We start from the raw sequence: 17273 nt of genomic DNA, 5'->3' as shown, positions 1-17273 counted from the left end.
TACAGAATGTCTTGTATATAATAAGTAATAATTGATTTAAAGCATATAAGTAGTATGTGTGTATGTATATACATACTATAAAGTATATATGTACACATTTACACACATATATAAAATACATGCATGTATGTATGTGTATATGCATAGGTATAGTATGTTTATCATATAAGTAGTATATATATATATATAGTCTGTTTAGGAAATACTCATAGAATATAAACGAATCGATCATGAATTCGTCAATTAGTTGTGGTTTTTATTATTGTTGTTGTTTTCTCGCTTGTTTTTTGTTTTTTTTTTTTTGTTGTTGTTGTGATTGTTTCTTTGATTATTGGAAGAAGCGTCGCAGAGCGACAAAACAGCAAAAAAAATTATGTATATTATAAAAAAAAACTGTATCATATATGTTAATAAAGAGGAGTAATAATAATCAACGTTTAACAAACAAAAAAATATTGGATAATAAAATACGCATACACACATACGCTCGCTCGCACACACCCACACACACACACACACAATCACACACACACAAGCACACACACACACACACACACAGGCACACAAAGACACAGAAGAGCACAGGCTAAAAATGTGCATGGAAAGATTTAAGAGAAAGTTCAGAAAATAGCGACACAGACGAGGACGACGATGCGAAGGACACGCAATATTAGTATGCAAATTATACTTATTGTAATTGTTGTTTGCTTGTTTGTTTGTTTCTTTTGTTTAATACACGGTGTGAACAATGTTATCCTTCTCGACAAGTAGTCGAACTTTCATGCAGCCATCGGAGCCGCAGGAGAAGAGACGACCAAACGGATCCACATACACCTGGCTAACACCCTGGCCGGTGTGCTTAAAGAATCCATTCTTGGCATGCTCATGGGGGAACGTATTGATTAGCATGAACTGGTTCATGTCCCATATCTATAATCAGATCGAATACTCATTGATATGCTATATACAATGTGAATGTGTACAGTATGTGGACGCACCTTAATATCGCCCTCGATGGAGCCAGTGACAAAGAACTCCTCGTGCGGATCCAGCGCAATGCACTTAATGGTGCTATCGTGTGCCTGTACAAGGATTCAAATTCCAATTCAAATGGCATATTGGGGACTAATTGCAAATCACCACTCACCTGATAGCGATGCCGCAGTGTGCGCTGACGCACATCAAAGACGCAAACGTCGCCGCGCTTGCCGCACGAGATGAGCACCTGGTGCTGTGGCGCAAAGACCAAACAGGACGAGCCCTGGTCATGACACGTGAAGGCTATGTGCAAATATAAAAAAATAAATAAATAATATATACGGTATATGATTTTCTTAATCTTAGCCAGACTCCAGCTAAAGGCTGAAGCGGAAAGGATTACTTACCCGAAACACAGGACTTCTTGTGCGGCAGCAGTGTGTCCCAGATGTTTATGTTCTTGTTCTCGGAACTTTGTCCAGCTGAGGCAAGTAAATCAAGTAAATTTCAAGTTAACAAGTCTTTAAAGTTATATCAAAGAGGACGAGAAATTTATCCACTTACCGCTGGCTAACAAGCTGCATGAGCCGAGGAAAACGAAATCGGAGAGCGCCTTATTGTGGCACTGATAAGTCTGCGGATGGCAACAACGGATAATACAATTAATAATGCATACTACTACTACTACTACTACTACTACTGCACTCACTATAAAGGAGCGATTGTGCTGGGAGGCGATGCCCGCCTGCCACAGACTCAGGTTGCCGTCGCCATCGCCGATGCCAAACTTATTGCCCTGCTCGGAGAAGCGACAGCGGGTGACCTTGGCAAAGGTGCCGGAGGTGCGCGGACAGCAGACTGGCTGCTGGTGGCCCCACTCCCAAATCTGCACGGATCCATCCTGGCCGCCAGTCAGATAGAGCGGCATCAACGGATGCGCACTCATCCGCTTCACATTGTCCACCTTGTGGCGCAGCACCTGCAAAAGATGCCAAAGATATATAATAATGATATATCTAAGCGACATAGCGAGGTCCTCAAGGACTCACCATCGATGTGCCGCGTCCCGACTGTGAGGCGCTCTGTGTGGTTGCGCTGGCTTCACTGTACGCACTTCCCGTACCGAATTGGGCCCTATTTTAAATTGGAGCAGAGATTTGAATTGAATGCGACTTCTGTGTGTGTGATGGAAGAGATGTCAACTCACTGGTCCTGCGACTGGATAATAAGGAAGGAGGAACTGTTGGTGTCCGCATCTTTCGAGAGGTTCATCATATCGTAGTCGCACTCATCCTCATACCAATTGGGCGATTCCAGCAGCAGCGATATATCGAACTCCTGTATCTCCCGCGGATTCGCAAACGCGATCATCGATGAGCTGTTGTTCTTCAAGCAGAACGTGAGAATCGATTCGTGATCCTTGTGTATGATTCGTATGTGGTCTGTGTTCTCGTTCGTCGAATGTGATTGACCTACAAACATCGAGAGAGAAACAGAGAGAGAGAGAGAGAGCGAGAGAGACAGAAAGAAACACATGAAACAGAGAGAGAAAGAGAGAGAGTATTTAGTATCAATATGCTTATGACAGAGATAATGGAGCTATAGCTATCCAAAAAAAAAAAAAAAATGTTAATTTCAAATAAATTATTGCAGTCGCTTTGCAAATTACTTGCAAAAATAAGAATTTACTTGTTAATAGAATTAAATACATTTTCTTCTTCATTCATCTATAAAGAAAGTAATTCATAATTTTTATAAACTATAGTTTCAAATTTTTAAATCAATTTCAAAATTAAATTTTAAGCTCAAAATTAGTTTAGTATTTGAATGTTGCATTTTGCGAGAGATCACTGTACGCTGTCGTACACAGAACGTAGCGTTGCAATGTTAAGGCCACAATGTTAAGCAACTAATGTTAGTCTTGGTCTTGACACCGGAGGTGTTAATCACTTTCAATTTGCAGCCTCTTTAGATTACGGTATCTTATCGGAGTTGTTGATATTGCCTTTAGGCTGTTACACATTTAACAGTGTCCCGGCAAGCAGTCGCCACAGAGTTAACAGAGCCAAGCAGTTCAGTGTTATCGATTAACAACTGATATTTGCACAGATAATGTGTGATAATCTCTGCTCTAATTAACAACTGTAAATACGTTTTCGCAAATACGTTTTTTTGTTGATATAAAAACAAGGTAGGTGTTTATGTAAAACAACAACAATAATATAATCAAAAATATAATTTCTGTTTCAGTTTTTAATACATTTCACTGGTATAATACCATATTCAGTAATACGAGAACATCTCAACAATAATCACACATTTCGATAATCGTTTCAAAAAGAAAACAAAAAGATTCGACACAACAAAACTAATTAAAAAATTACATAAATATCGTAATTTAATGCATAAGAAGCAGAAAAAGAAGAAACAAAGTCGAATCTCTTTTAAAACGATCATACGAAATATGTTTATAAAATTAATTCATGCCTAAAATTAAGTAACATCTGCCACCTGAATTAACTATTAACTACGATTGAATTAACTATTAACTACGATTAACTATTAAAACCAAACAACAAAACAACAACATATCAAACATTATATACATTATATATATAAGTTGAATAGATTGCGAATCATTTTCGCAACTTATAGCATTGGTTTGTAATTCAATTAATCAATCAACCCGTGCTGTTAAGCTGATTAAATGATTCTGCATATAAAACACAATAAAGTTTTTTTTTTGTTGATTGTCAATAGGAAAATAGACTAATTAATTATCAACAATATATACATATATATATATAAATATATACGTATATAAATTTAGTGTATTGTAAATATACTTCTCTAGGTGTGTGTGTGTATGTGTGTGTGTGTGTGGATGTGTGTGTGTGGCGGAGGGTGGAAGAGGGGATTGGGAATTTGTTGAATCAGAGGAATTTGCAACAACAACAACTATAATAGCAACATTTTGGAACGAAATACACACCTTCATCGGTGTCGTTGTCGTGCTGATTGGTGTGATGTGAGCTGCGTGCGCTGGGCTCGGTACTCTTGCCAAAGATGCTCTTGATGAATACCTCCTGGGTGGGCTCCTGGCGCACCAGATAATTCCATAGACGGCGTATCGGGCCGGCGGCGGACCCCGAAATGAACGGTGTATTATCCTTGTTGAGTAGCGATCGATATTTGTGTATGCCCAGGCCACTGATGCCGCTTTCCGCCGAGCAGCCGGGTATATAGTGGCGCGACGGTGGACCCCGGCTTATCAAATCACTCAGCGCGAAATCCTGCCAGCGATTCAGGGTGCGCAGCACCTCATGCGACAATGGACTAATCACGGGCAGATCTATACCACAATAATAAAGTAGAGCAAAAAAAAAAGAAAGAAAAAAACAATATGTATTTGACATGTGAGGAGATTAAGAAGAGATTTGGCGTTAGCTCACCTTGCAGCTCGATGCCGGCGACTTTGACAAACTCTTGAATCTTATAGGTGCTAAACTTGATGAGTGCCAGTCGCAGAATACTCCACGAATAGGACATGGCATTGGTGTGCTCCGTATTGTCTTTGGCCTTCAATTGCGAGCGACTCACATTGACATCATCATCGTCATCGTCCTCCTCCTCGCCATCCGACTCGTGCGAGTCATCCGTGTCGTATTCATCGCAATCTACAACAATATTTAATTATACCATATATACATACATATATGATGATTGAAAAATATATATACCAATGTTGTTTGGCTTGGCCAGGAAGTAGGAGAGCATCGATGTCTCGGGCGGCATAAATTGTTCCCTGTACGTCGGCTTGTCCTCCTTCATGTTGCTGGAGGTGCTGTTCTGACTGAAGCTGCCCAGTATCTTCATATTGAGCTTCATGCGTTGCTTTGTTATCGATGTGACCGTGTTCCAAACGCTATTCTCATCCGCTGTCTCCTCTGCTGCGCCACCGTTGCTGCCACCAGTCAGCTGTGCCTGCCCCTGCGCCTGTACAGCGTGTGGCTGGGAGGCCGGCTTGATGAGCAGCTTCTTCATGCCGCCACCAAAAAGCGTTGACCAGGTGTCATTGGTGAAATTCTGCCCGCTCAAACGGTAGAGCAGACGACTGTCGCAGGTGGAGAGCGAGTAGATGAACAGGGCCATGTACGTGGACACAAAGGATTCGAGCAGCAGTACATTCAGCTTGGGCACATCCTCATCCTTCTCCCGGGCGAGCAGTGCACGCAAATTGGTGACACCCGGCCACTTGGAGGGCGTTGTACAGATGCCAGCCGGCTCATCCGTGGAGTACTTGCGACGTCGGGTGAACGCATTGCGGCTGCCAACAAGATAGCTGCACTCAAAGGACGAATTGATCTTGGCAATGTTCTCCATGCCCGGACTGGGATAGCCATTGATCATTGAATTATTGACCACAAAGCTCTCCGAATCGCACAGCGACTGGTAGATGCATGAGGAGAGTGCCACAGCCAGATCGCGCAGCACAAAGATCTCGCTGAGGGCGCTCGATTCGATGCCCGGAAATGGCAACAGCTTAATGATGCTTTGCAGCATGTCCACCGTCTGCGACTGCAGATACTTGATGGGATCGGCAATTACCGTTTTGTTGCCGGCCACGCAGGCGCTCAGCAATGGCAACGTTGTGGGAAACGGCAGTGGGCTGAGCAGCTGCTGTTGGGTCTTCTCCTGCTGCAGCTCCTGCAGCAATAATACTAACTCCATTCGCACCGATGCCAAACCTCCGCCGCTGGCGCCATGTAGCGAACAGTAGCTAAGCAGTGTTCGTAAGAGCGTCTCGTTGGCTGCAAGATAAGAGAAGCAAATTTAGGATTAGGATTCAGCTTTAACTAAGCAGCGGATGCAGTTTTCAGTTACCTTTGAGCCAGCGCTTGCGTTTGGCGGCACGCATCACCTTGGCCTCAAAGTCCTGCTTGTCCTGCATGAGGATCTCGTGGAGCGTGGGCCGCTCTGTGCTGGGATAGATGCTGGCGTTCATGTCCTTGTCCTTGGCATCGCCGGCATCTGGGTCGCCGGCATCGTTGGCCTGCTCGGAGCTGCAATAGTTGCAGAGCTGCTTCAGTGCCTCCACCTCGCGCTCAAGCCACATGTAGAGCTGATAGCGCAGCTGGCCGCCATCCACCTCGAAGCCGGTGGCCAGCGTTGACAGCTCCTCCATGAGGATCTTGAGGCAGGCCACAAATTTCAACTGTTGTGCCATGATGTCCATTTTGCAATCACCTTGGACGGCATTGGCCAAGCATTTGTTGAGACCACCGGGCTGTGGAGTGACCAGATCAGGGTCATCATTGTCCCTGTTATTCGCGTTGTCGTTGTCCTTATCCCCATTCTCGTCGTCATCGTCATCGTCATCGTCCCACTTGATCTCGAATTTGGCCTCCGTGATGCCGGCTGAAGCTGGAGCACCCCAATCGAATTGATCGGCGGTGGCTTGTGTGGTGGGATTCTTCTGCCACTGATCCATGATGCCCGTGTTGATGAGATTGGTGTCGGTGTCGGGCACCTGGCTGCCAGCTATGCTGCAGGTGGAGGCAGCACTGTCGCTATCGCTAATCTTCATGGGCAGCTTATTGAGCACCTCGAGCGCCAGAGCCGGGCAACCGGACTTGAAGTGTCCATGGGCCGTTGTGAAGTACAGCTGCCGTTCGATCGGCGTTATTGAATCCTCCAGCTGCAGCTGCTTATCGCTGGCAACCGCTCGCGATTCGCCCGCATAGCTAAACCCGGAGAGGACAACGTGAGCGATGCGCTTCTCCTGCGCCGATATCGCAATATTCTGCCGGATGAGCAGCGGATGAGTTCGCAAATAAATGTAGAAGTTGAAGACATTCGGATTGGCATGAGGCAACTCCGGTCGCAACAGATCCTCCTCCCGATAGCTGGCGTGCAGACTGCCGACACCGTTGAGTAGCAGCGTATTGAGGCTCTCCTGATACTTTTTGATGTTCCAGTACGTCATGGAGCGCAGAAACGGATCCGGATGCGCCCGCGTCAAATCACAGCGACCCGTCTCCACATCCGTGCCGAGGACATGCTCGTGCAACAGCCGATGATAGTAACAGCCCTCGACATCGCCCTCGTACAATCGTGCTATGATCAGCGCCAGCTGGAAGTCCTCCAGCTTATTGATGCACACCTCGATGGCATCGTTGAGCGAATTGGCCAGCAGAAAGAAGGCGACAGCATGCTCGAATCTCTGCTTACCCAGCAGCACGAAGGCATTCTTGAGGGCCGCCTTTCGCCAGCGATCCTCGGCAAAGTTATTGCCAAAGAACGCGGTCATCTTCTCGTCCCGCATCGACCGGAACAGGCCCCACACAAGAGACTTCTTCTTCATGGCCAGATAATAGATGGCCGCATCCAATGGATCCTGCTTGAGCTGATAGGCGCACTTGGCCAGCTTCTCGACGCATCGCCTCAGCGTATTAATGTTCTTCAGCCAGTAGCCGACGCCCAGGTCCCGCAGCGTTGCCCAACGCAAATCACCTTTGGTGTAGCTGGGTATCAGATGCAGTAGCTCCTCCTCGCCCTCGGAGTGATAGGCCCACACAATATTGGCGGTGCCGACGCCCTGGCGCTGGAATTGAGCACGCTGCTGCAGCGGCAGGCAACGGAGCAGATAGGTGAAGTGCTTCATGGCGAGCAGGAAGCGCAGGCCGCAATCGTCCAGCGATTCGGTGCCCGGTTGCTGTTCCTTGCCCAAACCAGCACCAGACGACATGCCAGCGATGCCGCCGCCGCTGCCACCACCAGCGACACTTCCGCCACCCTGCCCCTTGCCCACATCGGTGGCGGCAAACTTGTCCGAGAAATCGGTGTTGCAAGTGGCCACCGTGTCGGCCAAAGCGAGCAGATGCATCTGATCCAGCGACGACAGACCCGGCAGATGTGTGTGCGTCAGCAGGCGAGACAAGAGCTGACCCTGGCGGGGACCAAAATGCGAAATGGATTGCTTATCGGGCAGCGAGAGACGACGCTCCTGTCGCTTCTGTTCGCCATCGCTGAGCAGCTCATCGAGATTGTCATCCGAGTTGTGCATGTCGAAGAGCTCATCGTAATCCTTGTCGCTCTCCGCCGCGTTCGGCCCCTTGCCCGGCTGCTCTCGATCCGCATTGAGCAGCACCCACAATGGCAGCGGCGGTATCGAATTGATCTCGGCATAGTCGAGCATCAGCTCCTCGGGTATTTGGGTGGTGCTGCCGCGATGCTCCGCCTGTAGGTTGCTCGTGTCCGCCGCATAGCTGATGCTGAGCGTACGTGATCTTGACCAGCTGCGCTGTCGTCCGCCGCCAGCGCCGCCACCAGCACCACCGCCGGCGCCGCCACCACTGCTGCCATCATCATCGTTTGGCAGACCGCTGGCGGCGCCAACACCGCCACTGCCACTCATGCAACGAACGAGATGCGCCAGTATGGCCTTCACCCAGCGAATCTTGCCACAATTGAGCAGTTCCATCAGCTGCTTGGGATGATACTGTGGCAGCACAGGACACGCAATCCGTGATGCTTGAAACAGCCCGAAATCGGTCATGTAATCATCATTGGGCGGCGCATCGCCAGAGAAACCGGCTGCCGCATCCTGGCTAGAAATACCACCGCTACCGCCCCCATTCATATTGGCCATGCTGGGATTGGCGGCGAGGCGACGTTGCGACAACAATTGTAGATTGGCGGTGCTCACTTTGCTAATCAGTGGCATGGAAGCGACATTCTTTAGCCGCAGCTGCGTGGACTCATTGGCCAGCGAACGGAGATCCTCGTCGCGCAAATTGCGCGTATCGGGCACATCCTCGGCCAAGGCAGCAGCCGCCGCCGGTGACATAAAGTGGGCACCATAATGCGGCTTCCACTGCGAATAAACGTGCATCTCGGAGTCCATGGCAACGACCAGAATGCCATCACGCACCCAAGAGATTTGCATCGGTAGCGGCGGCAGGCCATCTGCCGTTTGCAAATCAATCTGTCGCAGCTTCATCCAGCGTATCTCATCCACGAAGTTGGGCTGTGCCAGGGAGCTGGCCTTGCGCAGAATTGGTCGATTCACCGAACGTGACTCCTTCATCGCTTTGATGTTAGCCTGGGCAATGTCTGAGCTGACGGGAGTGTACAACAGAATCTTGCTGCCGACAGCAACGGTAAGGATGTGTGAACCGTCTTCCTTGGATACCCAGTCGAGTTGCACCAGATGCTTCTGGGTGAGCGGACATGTGTTGCCATTCTCGGCGATGCTCTTCCTCAGCGATTGCAGCGTGCTGAAACTGGGCACAGTCAATAGGCCGGAGACCGCAGCAGCCGATGATTGCTTGCCAACCGTTGTCAGTTCGGGTGTGGTTTCACCGCTGCGCGGCGAACGATTTTCCGGATCGTGGGCAAAATTGTGGAGAACCTGGTTGAGTCGTTGCTTCTTGGCCAGGAGTCGGCTGTCGTGCAGATAACTCAGATCGATGCCGTGGCCAATGTTGATGCGCGGCAAGTGGACATTCTTCAGATGAATTGTGTCCTCGAGCACCCATTCGCTGCCGCCGGAACTCTCGCACTCGTAGATTGCGACACAAAGATTGACGTAACGTGAATCGGGATCACCACGATTGGGACGAGTGAAACTCTTGCCGTATTTGTACGCACAGGCAATGCGGCCGGAGTAGGCGGCACTGATGTTCAGCGGCTGGCCGGGTATCTCAATGGCCGAGTGCTGGACGCGACTAAACATCTTCCACTCGGACCAGTGATAGGCATCGCTATCGACGGGTTCGCATTTCCAGAATCTCGATATCGAATCGGAGCAGGCGGTCACAATGATGTACGGTGCAAAGCAGGCGGGATAAATGCTCGAGCTGCTCAAATGGCCAGCGGCCGGTGAGGCATGAATGACATCGACGCCCTCCGGTAACGGTAGCTCCTGGGTGCACACCTTCTTCGTTGTTATCGAGATGTGTGGCGCTTCCACTTGCGGCCCAAAATGCTCGGCACCAGTTAGGGTCTCGGCACTCTGCGACATGCGACGCGGCTGATCCTGATCATCGGGTTCCTGGGTCAGATTCGAGTCCGGCACATACATGGCCGTCTCGGATAGGAAGGAGCTCTGCTGCTTCGAGCTGATGACAATGCGCCACATGTGGATGGTGCTGCCGCGCAACGTCTTCTCGATGTTCACAATGTAGAAGGGCTCCTCGAAGTCCACGTTGCGCTGCAGATCAACAATTGCATCCATATCGGACTCCAGCAGTGCATTCATCTTCGGCTCCTCCAGATCATTCATTTCCGGCGCCATTGCTGTACGCTGGCCACCCGTAATTAGCTGCGCCTGAAACACGTGCAGAAACTGTGTGTTCTGCCAGTCGTGTTTGGCATCCGAGATGGCATCCAGCTGCAGGATGCAGCCGGGCCGTGCCGTCGATTGCTGGGAGACGACCTTAAGCTTGTCGTGCAATGCCGAACGTGTCGCCTTCATTGTCGAGGACGCATTCGAGATCATCGAGGATAGCGAATGCGATTTGTGCAGCGTATTCAGATTCTCCGAGCACGAGATCTCTGCGAGCAGTGTGCGTGCATCGATGACCGCCTGATAGACGCGCAAATTCTCACCATCGCTGGCCACAAAGCAGGCCGAGGGCGAATTGCTGTAGCTGCCCAGCGTTGTGCTTGGCAGGAGCGTCGGTATCCAGGCCACATTGCTAAACGCGGATATTTCCGGTGAATTGATCCGTGCCAGTTCACTGACACCACCCGAATGACAGAGTGGACCCACCGAATCGACGCGCCACAATATCAGCTCCGAGCAGAAACCCGTCGGTGTAAAGATGTCCTTGTCGCCATTGACTGAGGTAGGAGTACCACCTCCACCTCCAGCCCCAACACCATTACCACCACCAGGATTAGTGCCACCCATAGCCAGTCCAGCGGCAGCTGAGCCGCCGGCAAGTGGTTGCTCAAAGGGTGACATGGGCGATTTGGCCTCCGCACTGTCCGGCAAATTGTGATGCGAGGTGGAGACGAGCAGCGGCAACACCGGATGGCAGGTGATGTCATTCACACGGAAGCGATGACCCGAGGCACGGCTCACATGACCGATGCTTAATACTTGGGTGAACTTTGTCTTGAACGCAAACGTCAGCTGCCAGAGATTGAGGGTACCGTTCGAGTGTTTTGTCACCATCGAAACGGATGGTGAAACATTCAGTGGAAGTGCGGAGCCAACGGCGGCACCAGCTGAATCCTGTGAGCTGCTGCTTGCAGCGCCAGCAGCGCTTCGATCGCCCCCATCCTCCTGCTGCTTGTCGTCATCTTCGTTTTGTTGATCCTGATCCAGCTGCTGCTGCCTGGCCGTCTGGTCGTTATCATCCTCATCCTGTTCGTCATGCTTGTCGAGATTTTGATCGCTGCGCAATGAATTCTGATCGCTGCCGCCAGCCTTGTGGAACTCATCCTTGCTGCGCACATTGTTGGCAATGTCGCGAAACGCAAGCGGATGTGTGCCCGTATTGAATAGACTGACCGTTGTCGACATGGACATGGCATCGCCCAGCGGGAATGCCGATGGTATACGCGTCGAAAACGATACCTGTGCTTGTCTGTACGAGCCCGGATAGTAGTCATCCAGCCACTCAATGACCCAAATCAAATAGCTCCCATCCACGGGATGGATGGCAAAGAGCAGATCTGGACTCTGATGCCAGTCGCGCAACAGACACTCAATCTTATTGTCCAGCGAGTCCGTCAGCTGTGTGATAGGATTATGCTGATCGTTGTTCAGCGAATTCTGCGATGTCGTATTCGACATGGAGTTCAAATGCAGGCCGGCACCAGTGGCGGCCGTGTGCTGTGAATACTTACTGAACTCCTCGCCGCTATCGTCCACCGATACGGACTTGGAGTTGCGCATGAATTTCTTGTGCGGCGGCGGCTGTGCATCGTCGGGCAGATCAACGCCGGCCGTTGGTTGAGCCGAACTGTGATGGCCTGTATGGTTGCCATTCTCCTCGTCGATGACCTTTTTGGTTAGCTCCTGGAGTATGGCCTCCGCTTGGAGGGTGAAATGCATTTCCTTGTTGTTCAGCCAGTGCAGGATGAAGACATTTTGATTGGCCGGATCCGAGGTTTGCATTGACGGTACCAGCGGTATGTCCGTCTCGGCATTAATCGATGCCGCCAAATGGAAATGCATGCCGGGCGTAACACCGGATCCCTGGAACCCATACGAATGGAAGTCGTGGACGCTGCACGACGATGGCAACGATGGTATCGGACCCTGGTAATTACTAAAGCTCGCCGGTGAGCTGCCCAGGCCCATTGTGGCGCCACTGGAGCCAATACCAACGCCTCCGAGCATGGCCAATCCACCGGGTCCGGTACCGGAAGCTGTTACAGCATTACCATGGGCGCCCGCCTTCATGTGGCGACGCAGATGGAAACAGGTCTTCATATGCTTCAGACGTTGCATGAATCGATGCTTGTGGCGATGGGTGCGAAACTTGGGATTTTGGGAAGCGAGCGGATCGAATTGTGTCATATTGACCATGCCATCGTCCGGCAGCACCGTCTCAATCCAAATGCGACAGATGTTGTCCAGGCAGGAGGTCACCAGCATATTGGCCACCGAACCCTTCGGCATATACTTGCTCGTCTTCCGCCACACAATGTTGGAGACGGCGCGCGGATGCGCAATATAAACGTATGTGAAATTTAAATCGCCAACACAACCTAATCCCGATCCGGCTGATGCTGCTGCATCGTGTGCCATGCCGCTGCTGTTGCTCGATTTGGCTGGGAATAGCACCTGCTTGTTCTCGTACCAGATCTTGACTAGACGATCGTTGCGGCCGCAGGTGGCAAACAGGGTGCCATCGGGACTAAATGCCATATGATAAATGGGTATCGCCGTCTGGCACGACCAGATATTCTCCCACGTCGACACATCATCCGACTGACCATTCTGTGTGCTCTGCTTTGTCTCCTTGCTCTCGCCAATTTCGAATTTGACACCTGCAAGGGAAACAATAACAACGATTAATAAACGCTGCAAAGCTGTTAGGAGCTGTTGCAAATAGTTGTTGCCAACATTATCAACATTCCGAAGCCACTTTCACTTTCGATTGTAGTTCTTACATACGTTATTCATATCATAGAACAGAATCTCACACAATAAGGAGACTAAGACATATTTAGGAAACGACGTGCAGTGTTATCAAAAATATTATATAAATTTGATCTCTAGCTCTCCCACGTTACACCTTAAATGGGCACAAAGAGGTGCCTCTCTTTGTCTCTCTTGTGTCTGTCTTTCAGTGTGCAGCATGCTGTAGCGCAAACTTACCCGTGTGCTCCTCCTCTTGCTGGTGTAGGGGCGATTTGCTCTTCCAGAGCTGTATATTGGTGCCGCCGGTTAGGAGACGCGTGCCCTCCAAATTCCAAGACAATGTGACCACATTTGAGTGGCTGGTAAACGAGCCCGTTTGCACCCATCTGCAAGGAATGAATATAGTTCAAGACCAGATCACAGCGATCAGTCGACTCGACTCTGGGTGGCCAACTTACCTGTAGTCCAGAAAATGTGTGTTATGCTTGCTGGACTCAATCACCGGCGTTGGCTCAAAAATGCATATCTTGTTCTCATAGGCGGCGGCTATTTTGCCGGTGTCGGTGCTGCAGTCCAGTGCCGATATCTTCACATAGCCATGATTGGCACCCGGTATGATCTGGACGCGCTCGAATGTGCTCGCCAATATCACCACATTGCAGCCGGCAGCATATGCCTAAAAAAACATAGCAAATTATCAAAATAGTTCAAACTAATTCATATATATAGAAAAAAAGAAACTCATATCAATAGAAGTCACGGTAGACAATATAGCAAATTATCAAAATACTTAAAACTAATTCGCATGTATAGAAAGAAAAAAAGAAACTCATATCAATAGAAGTCACATGATAAATGTTAAGAAAACCCATTAGGCAGTATACGCCATAATAAGCATTATATAATATCTACGCGACTGAAATAAATACACCATTAAGATAACAATCGATTAAGTGTGTAATCACAGCTAAAACAATGACTAATTGGTAACTAAAGTATTTCTAGAATTAATCCTAAAATTCCACATAGAAATTCTAAGTTATTAATGATGAAGCTTAGAGATGTGAACTATGATTCTAACTCTTTGTAGAGAAAGGCCAAGGATTTTACAAATACGTTTCACAGCTGAACTAGGACAAGGCCAAGAATCTCATGGGAGGATGTGCCAGTTAAATGGGAGGGGGATTGGGTTGCCATACAAAGTGATGTAAGAGAACACAAAGTGAGAAAAAAAAAACCAATAGATATATATGCAAATTGACAGGCGATAAATGAGTTGATAAATGGCTGGGGATGACCAAGTTTGAACAGAGATAAATGTAGTCTGACATGGACCGAAACTCATATGCATGCAAATTACACAAAACAAAAAATCCCCCAACCCCATTCGAAAATTGAGGTGGGCGGTAATTTCTAGTTTGAACGCGTGCCACAAATCTAATTTAAACCAATTTGGATTGATTCCGGAAAGCACAGGAAAGGTTCAGTTTTTTACACAAAAAAATAAAATAAATAAATGAATAAAATTACTAACTCGTTTCATGCCCTTGAATAATCATCCCTCTGGCTCCCCCCCTCCCTCTATATATCTCTCTCTGTCTCTCTCACACTCTCTCTGTCTCTATTTCTCGTGCTCACGTGCTCTTGAGTCGTTATCTTGGCTAATTGTTAGTTATGGTTGTTGTTGTTGGTTTTAGCTTGGTTAGTTCTAGCTGGTAAAATGTGCCTGCGCAAGGGGCTGTTTCTGTTTCACAGATATGTATAAATACATTTATATATAAATATAAATATATATATATATATGTGTGTTCATTATCTTCAGTAGGAGCCAAGATATGGCTGCGGATATTTTCTTGCATGAGGCCCCTGCTGCTGCATGCAATGCTGAATGCTATGACACTCGGTCACTCGCCACTTACCCATGGCCAGAGGGCGCCACTCTATGTACAAGTGTGTGCGTGTGTTTTCAAGTTCAGCTACGCCCGTGCCTATTTCTTAATATTGATGTTGTTGTTGTTGCTACACAAACAACATACATACATAAATATATACATATGTGTTTATAAATATTATAAATATACACTCAGTATAATACAATAATTGAAATGATGGCATTTAGTTAAATGAATGGGTGGCAATGTCAACAGCAGCGGCTCGCAGCTCATTACAGAATATAATGCAGATATGTACACACTGTACACACAAACCCACACACACATGTGCAGCTGTTCTTGTTGTTAAAAATGAAATTTTGCCAGCCGAATGAAGAGAGTTGGGGAAGGAAGGCAGGCAGCCAGTGTTGCCATACACACACACTTATTATTATATTTATTCTTTAGTTATTGACCGTGCACAGTTAATTATGCTTGTGACTTTGTTAAATTACATACATAGAGAGAGAGAGGAGGAGAGAGAAAGAGCAGAAATGAAAAACAGACCTCAAGAATTAGCGGTAAGCAAATAAACGCAAACAGTGCACAAGCAACGAGAGTCCGGATGGGAGGGAGGGGGGAGGGGTTGTGGTGCCGTTGTCGTTAGTAATTAATATTTGATATATGTATATACATGTACACACTGTACACTCACAAACACATATATATGATCATAAAAATAAACATAAAATAAAATGAACGACTCCACACCAGAGACAGTATCTACCCCCCTCTCCCTTCCCCACCACAACACACTAAAAAATATAAATGCGTGCTCACGACAAAATTTTTGCAGCATGTTTTATGGCCAGTTTATAATTTATTTTCTATTGGCGTTTGCTCGTTTGTTCACATTTGTTATTATTATATTTGGAGAGGATTTCGGTTTTGGGTTTCGATTTCAATTTGTACTGAAAATTAAACTGAACGCGTTCATCAGAATATCGAATTTTGTTTAGCCACAAAAATATCCAAATAAATATACAATATTTGGCTAGACAAAATTCGATATTCTGATAGACGTATTCATTTCAATTTTCAGTGCAAATCGAATTCCAATCCAACCATAATTATATATATATATATATATATATATATATATATATATGTATATATATATATATATATATATAATCTATATATGTTTGTTTGTTTATCGAATTTAGGGCATCAAAGGCCATATGACCAATCGAATAATATATGTATGTTGTGTGTGTGTCTGTATGTGTGTGAGAGGCTTGTTTACAGCAGCAGCAGCACTTGACCTTTAAGTGTAATTAAAAGCCACAAAACATGTTAATATTTCATTGATTTTAAATCGAAGCAGCAATCACAACTCCCCTTTCCCTAATCCTTCCTTGTTTGCAGACAACAACGGCAACAAGAACAAGAAGAAGACTGAAGCAACAACAAACAGCTGAAACAGCTAACAGCACTTGCTAGTTGTTGTTGCTATCGAATTTACACAAAAAAAATTCATTGTAGCTCATCAGTTGCTTTTGATTAAATTGACAGCATGACAAGCATCACATTTATTTATATGCGCTCCTGCTCACATACATGCATACAAAAGCACAAGGTGCAAAATATGTAAATAAAAACATTAAAAAAATATTTGTGTATTCCAATTGGGAATTCGCAAAAACCCCAGCCGTGTTGGAAAATGTGTAGATATGTATGTATGTGCCACAAGTCCGTACCCTTAAGTACTAAGCGTACCTATATAAATACATGTACATATGTACCAATCTATATACACACGTAAGCCGTCAGTCATATATGTACGATGTTTTCGTGTGTGTGCGCAGGTTGTACAATATGATGGATGCGTGATAAAAACGAAAACGAACAAAAAAAAAAACAAAAAAAAACTTGGCAATATAGTAATCGTAATCGGTCGTATTCTTACTGTAAAAGGTATGCCTTCCACGGAGCCAATTGCGAAGCACCGGTCACCTGCATTGCAGGCACCGCTTAATATTTGATGACAATTCATTATTTGTTACAATTGGATATCACATCACAGCGCACAAAGTAATATTCTTGGTTCTTTGGTTTGGTTACTAGCACGATTTTTTCTTTGTAAAACGACAACAAAGTGATGAGTGACATTACATAAAAATGTAGGCCAAATAGTGATGGACGCTATCGACTGGTGCTATCGAAATGAGCGTGTGTGCAGTGTGTAACAACGTTAACAAGCACTTGCTATCGCTTGCACAACTCTACGCTTATTCCCATACGTTCATCGATAGTAAGCA

At 46.9% G+C, this 17273-nt stretch overlaps 1 protein-coding gene across 1 annotated transcript; it reads right to left on the bottom strand.

The window, feature by feature from the left end:
- Nucleotides 1–697: 697 nt before the first annotated feature.
- LOC6569478 (dmX-like protein 2) lies at nucleotides 698–17107 on the bottom strand. The gene is made up of 15 exons (XM_032741259.2): nucleotides 16922–17107; nucleotides 13540–13757; nucleotides 13319–13467; nucleotides 5863–12987; nucleotides 4719–5789; nucleotides 4431–4655; nucleotides 3971–4330; nucleotides 2186–2450; nucleotides 2028–2112; nucleotides 1688–1957; nucleotides 1543–1612; nucleotides 1386–1460; nucleotides 1148–1281; nucleotides 999–1082; nucleotides 698–930 (listed from the first exon to the last, which is right to left on the bottom strand). The coding sequence occupies exons 1-15, from the start codon at nucleotides 17006–17008 to the stop codon at nucleotides 730–732; spliced, it is 10419 nt and encodes a 3472-aa protein (XP_032597150.1). The 5' UTR covers nucleotides 17009–17107; the 3' UTR covers nucleotides 698–729.
- Between the last annotated feature and the right edge of the window lie 166 nt (nucleotides 17108–17273).

The sequence above is a fragment of the Drosophila grimshawi genome, unplaced genomic scaffold (assembly GCF_018153295.1).
Source record: "Drosophila grimshawi isolate 15287-2541.00 unplaced genomic scaffold, ASM1815329v1 contig_848, whole genome shotgun sequence".
Lineage (NCBI taxonomy): Eukaryota > Metazoa > Arthropoda > Insecta > Diptera > Drosophilidae > Drosophila > Drosophila grimshawi.
Note: the sequence above shows the minus strand (reverse complement) of the source record. Positions and strands in the feature narration are given on the sequence as shown.

What these genes read in the sequence shown, in the direction of transcription:
- LOC6569478 (XM_032741259.2), bottom strand. Translation starts at nt 17,008, where the DNA reads ATGAATTGTCATCAAATATTAAGCGGTGCCTGCAATGCAGGTGACCGG. An exon ending in ACGCAAGCGCTGGCTCAAAG is followed by an intron (nt 5,790 to 5,862) that starts GTAACTGAAAAC and finishes CTTATCTTGCAG; the next exon opens with CCAACGAGACGCTCTTACGA. An exon ending in CGGGACGCGGCACATCGATG is followed by an intron (nt 1,958 to 2,027) that starts GTGAGTCCTTGA and finishes CATCTTTTGCAG; the next exon opens with GTGCTGCGCCACAAGGTGGA.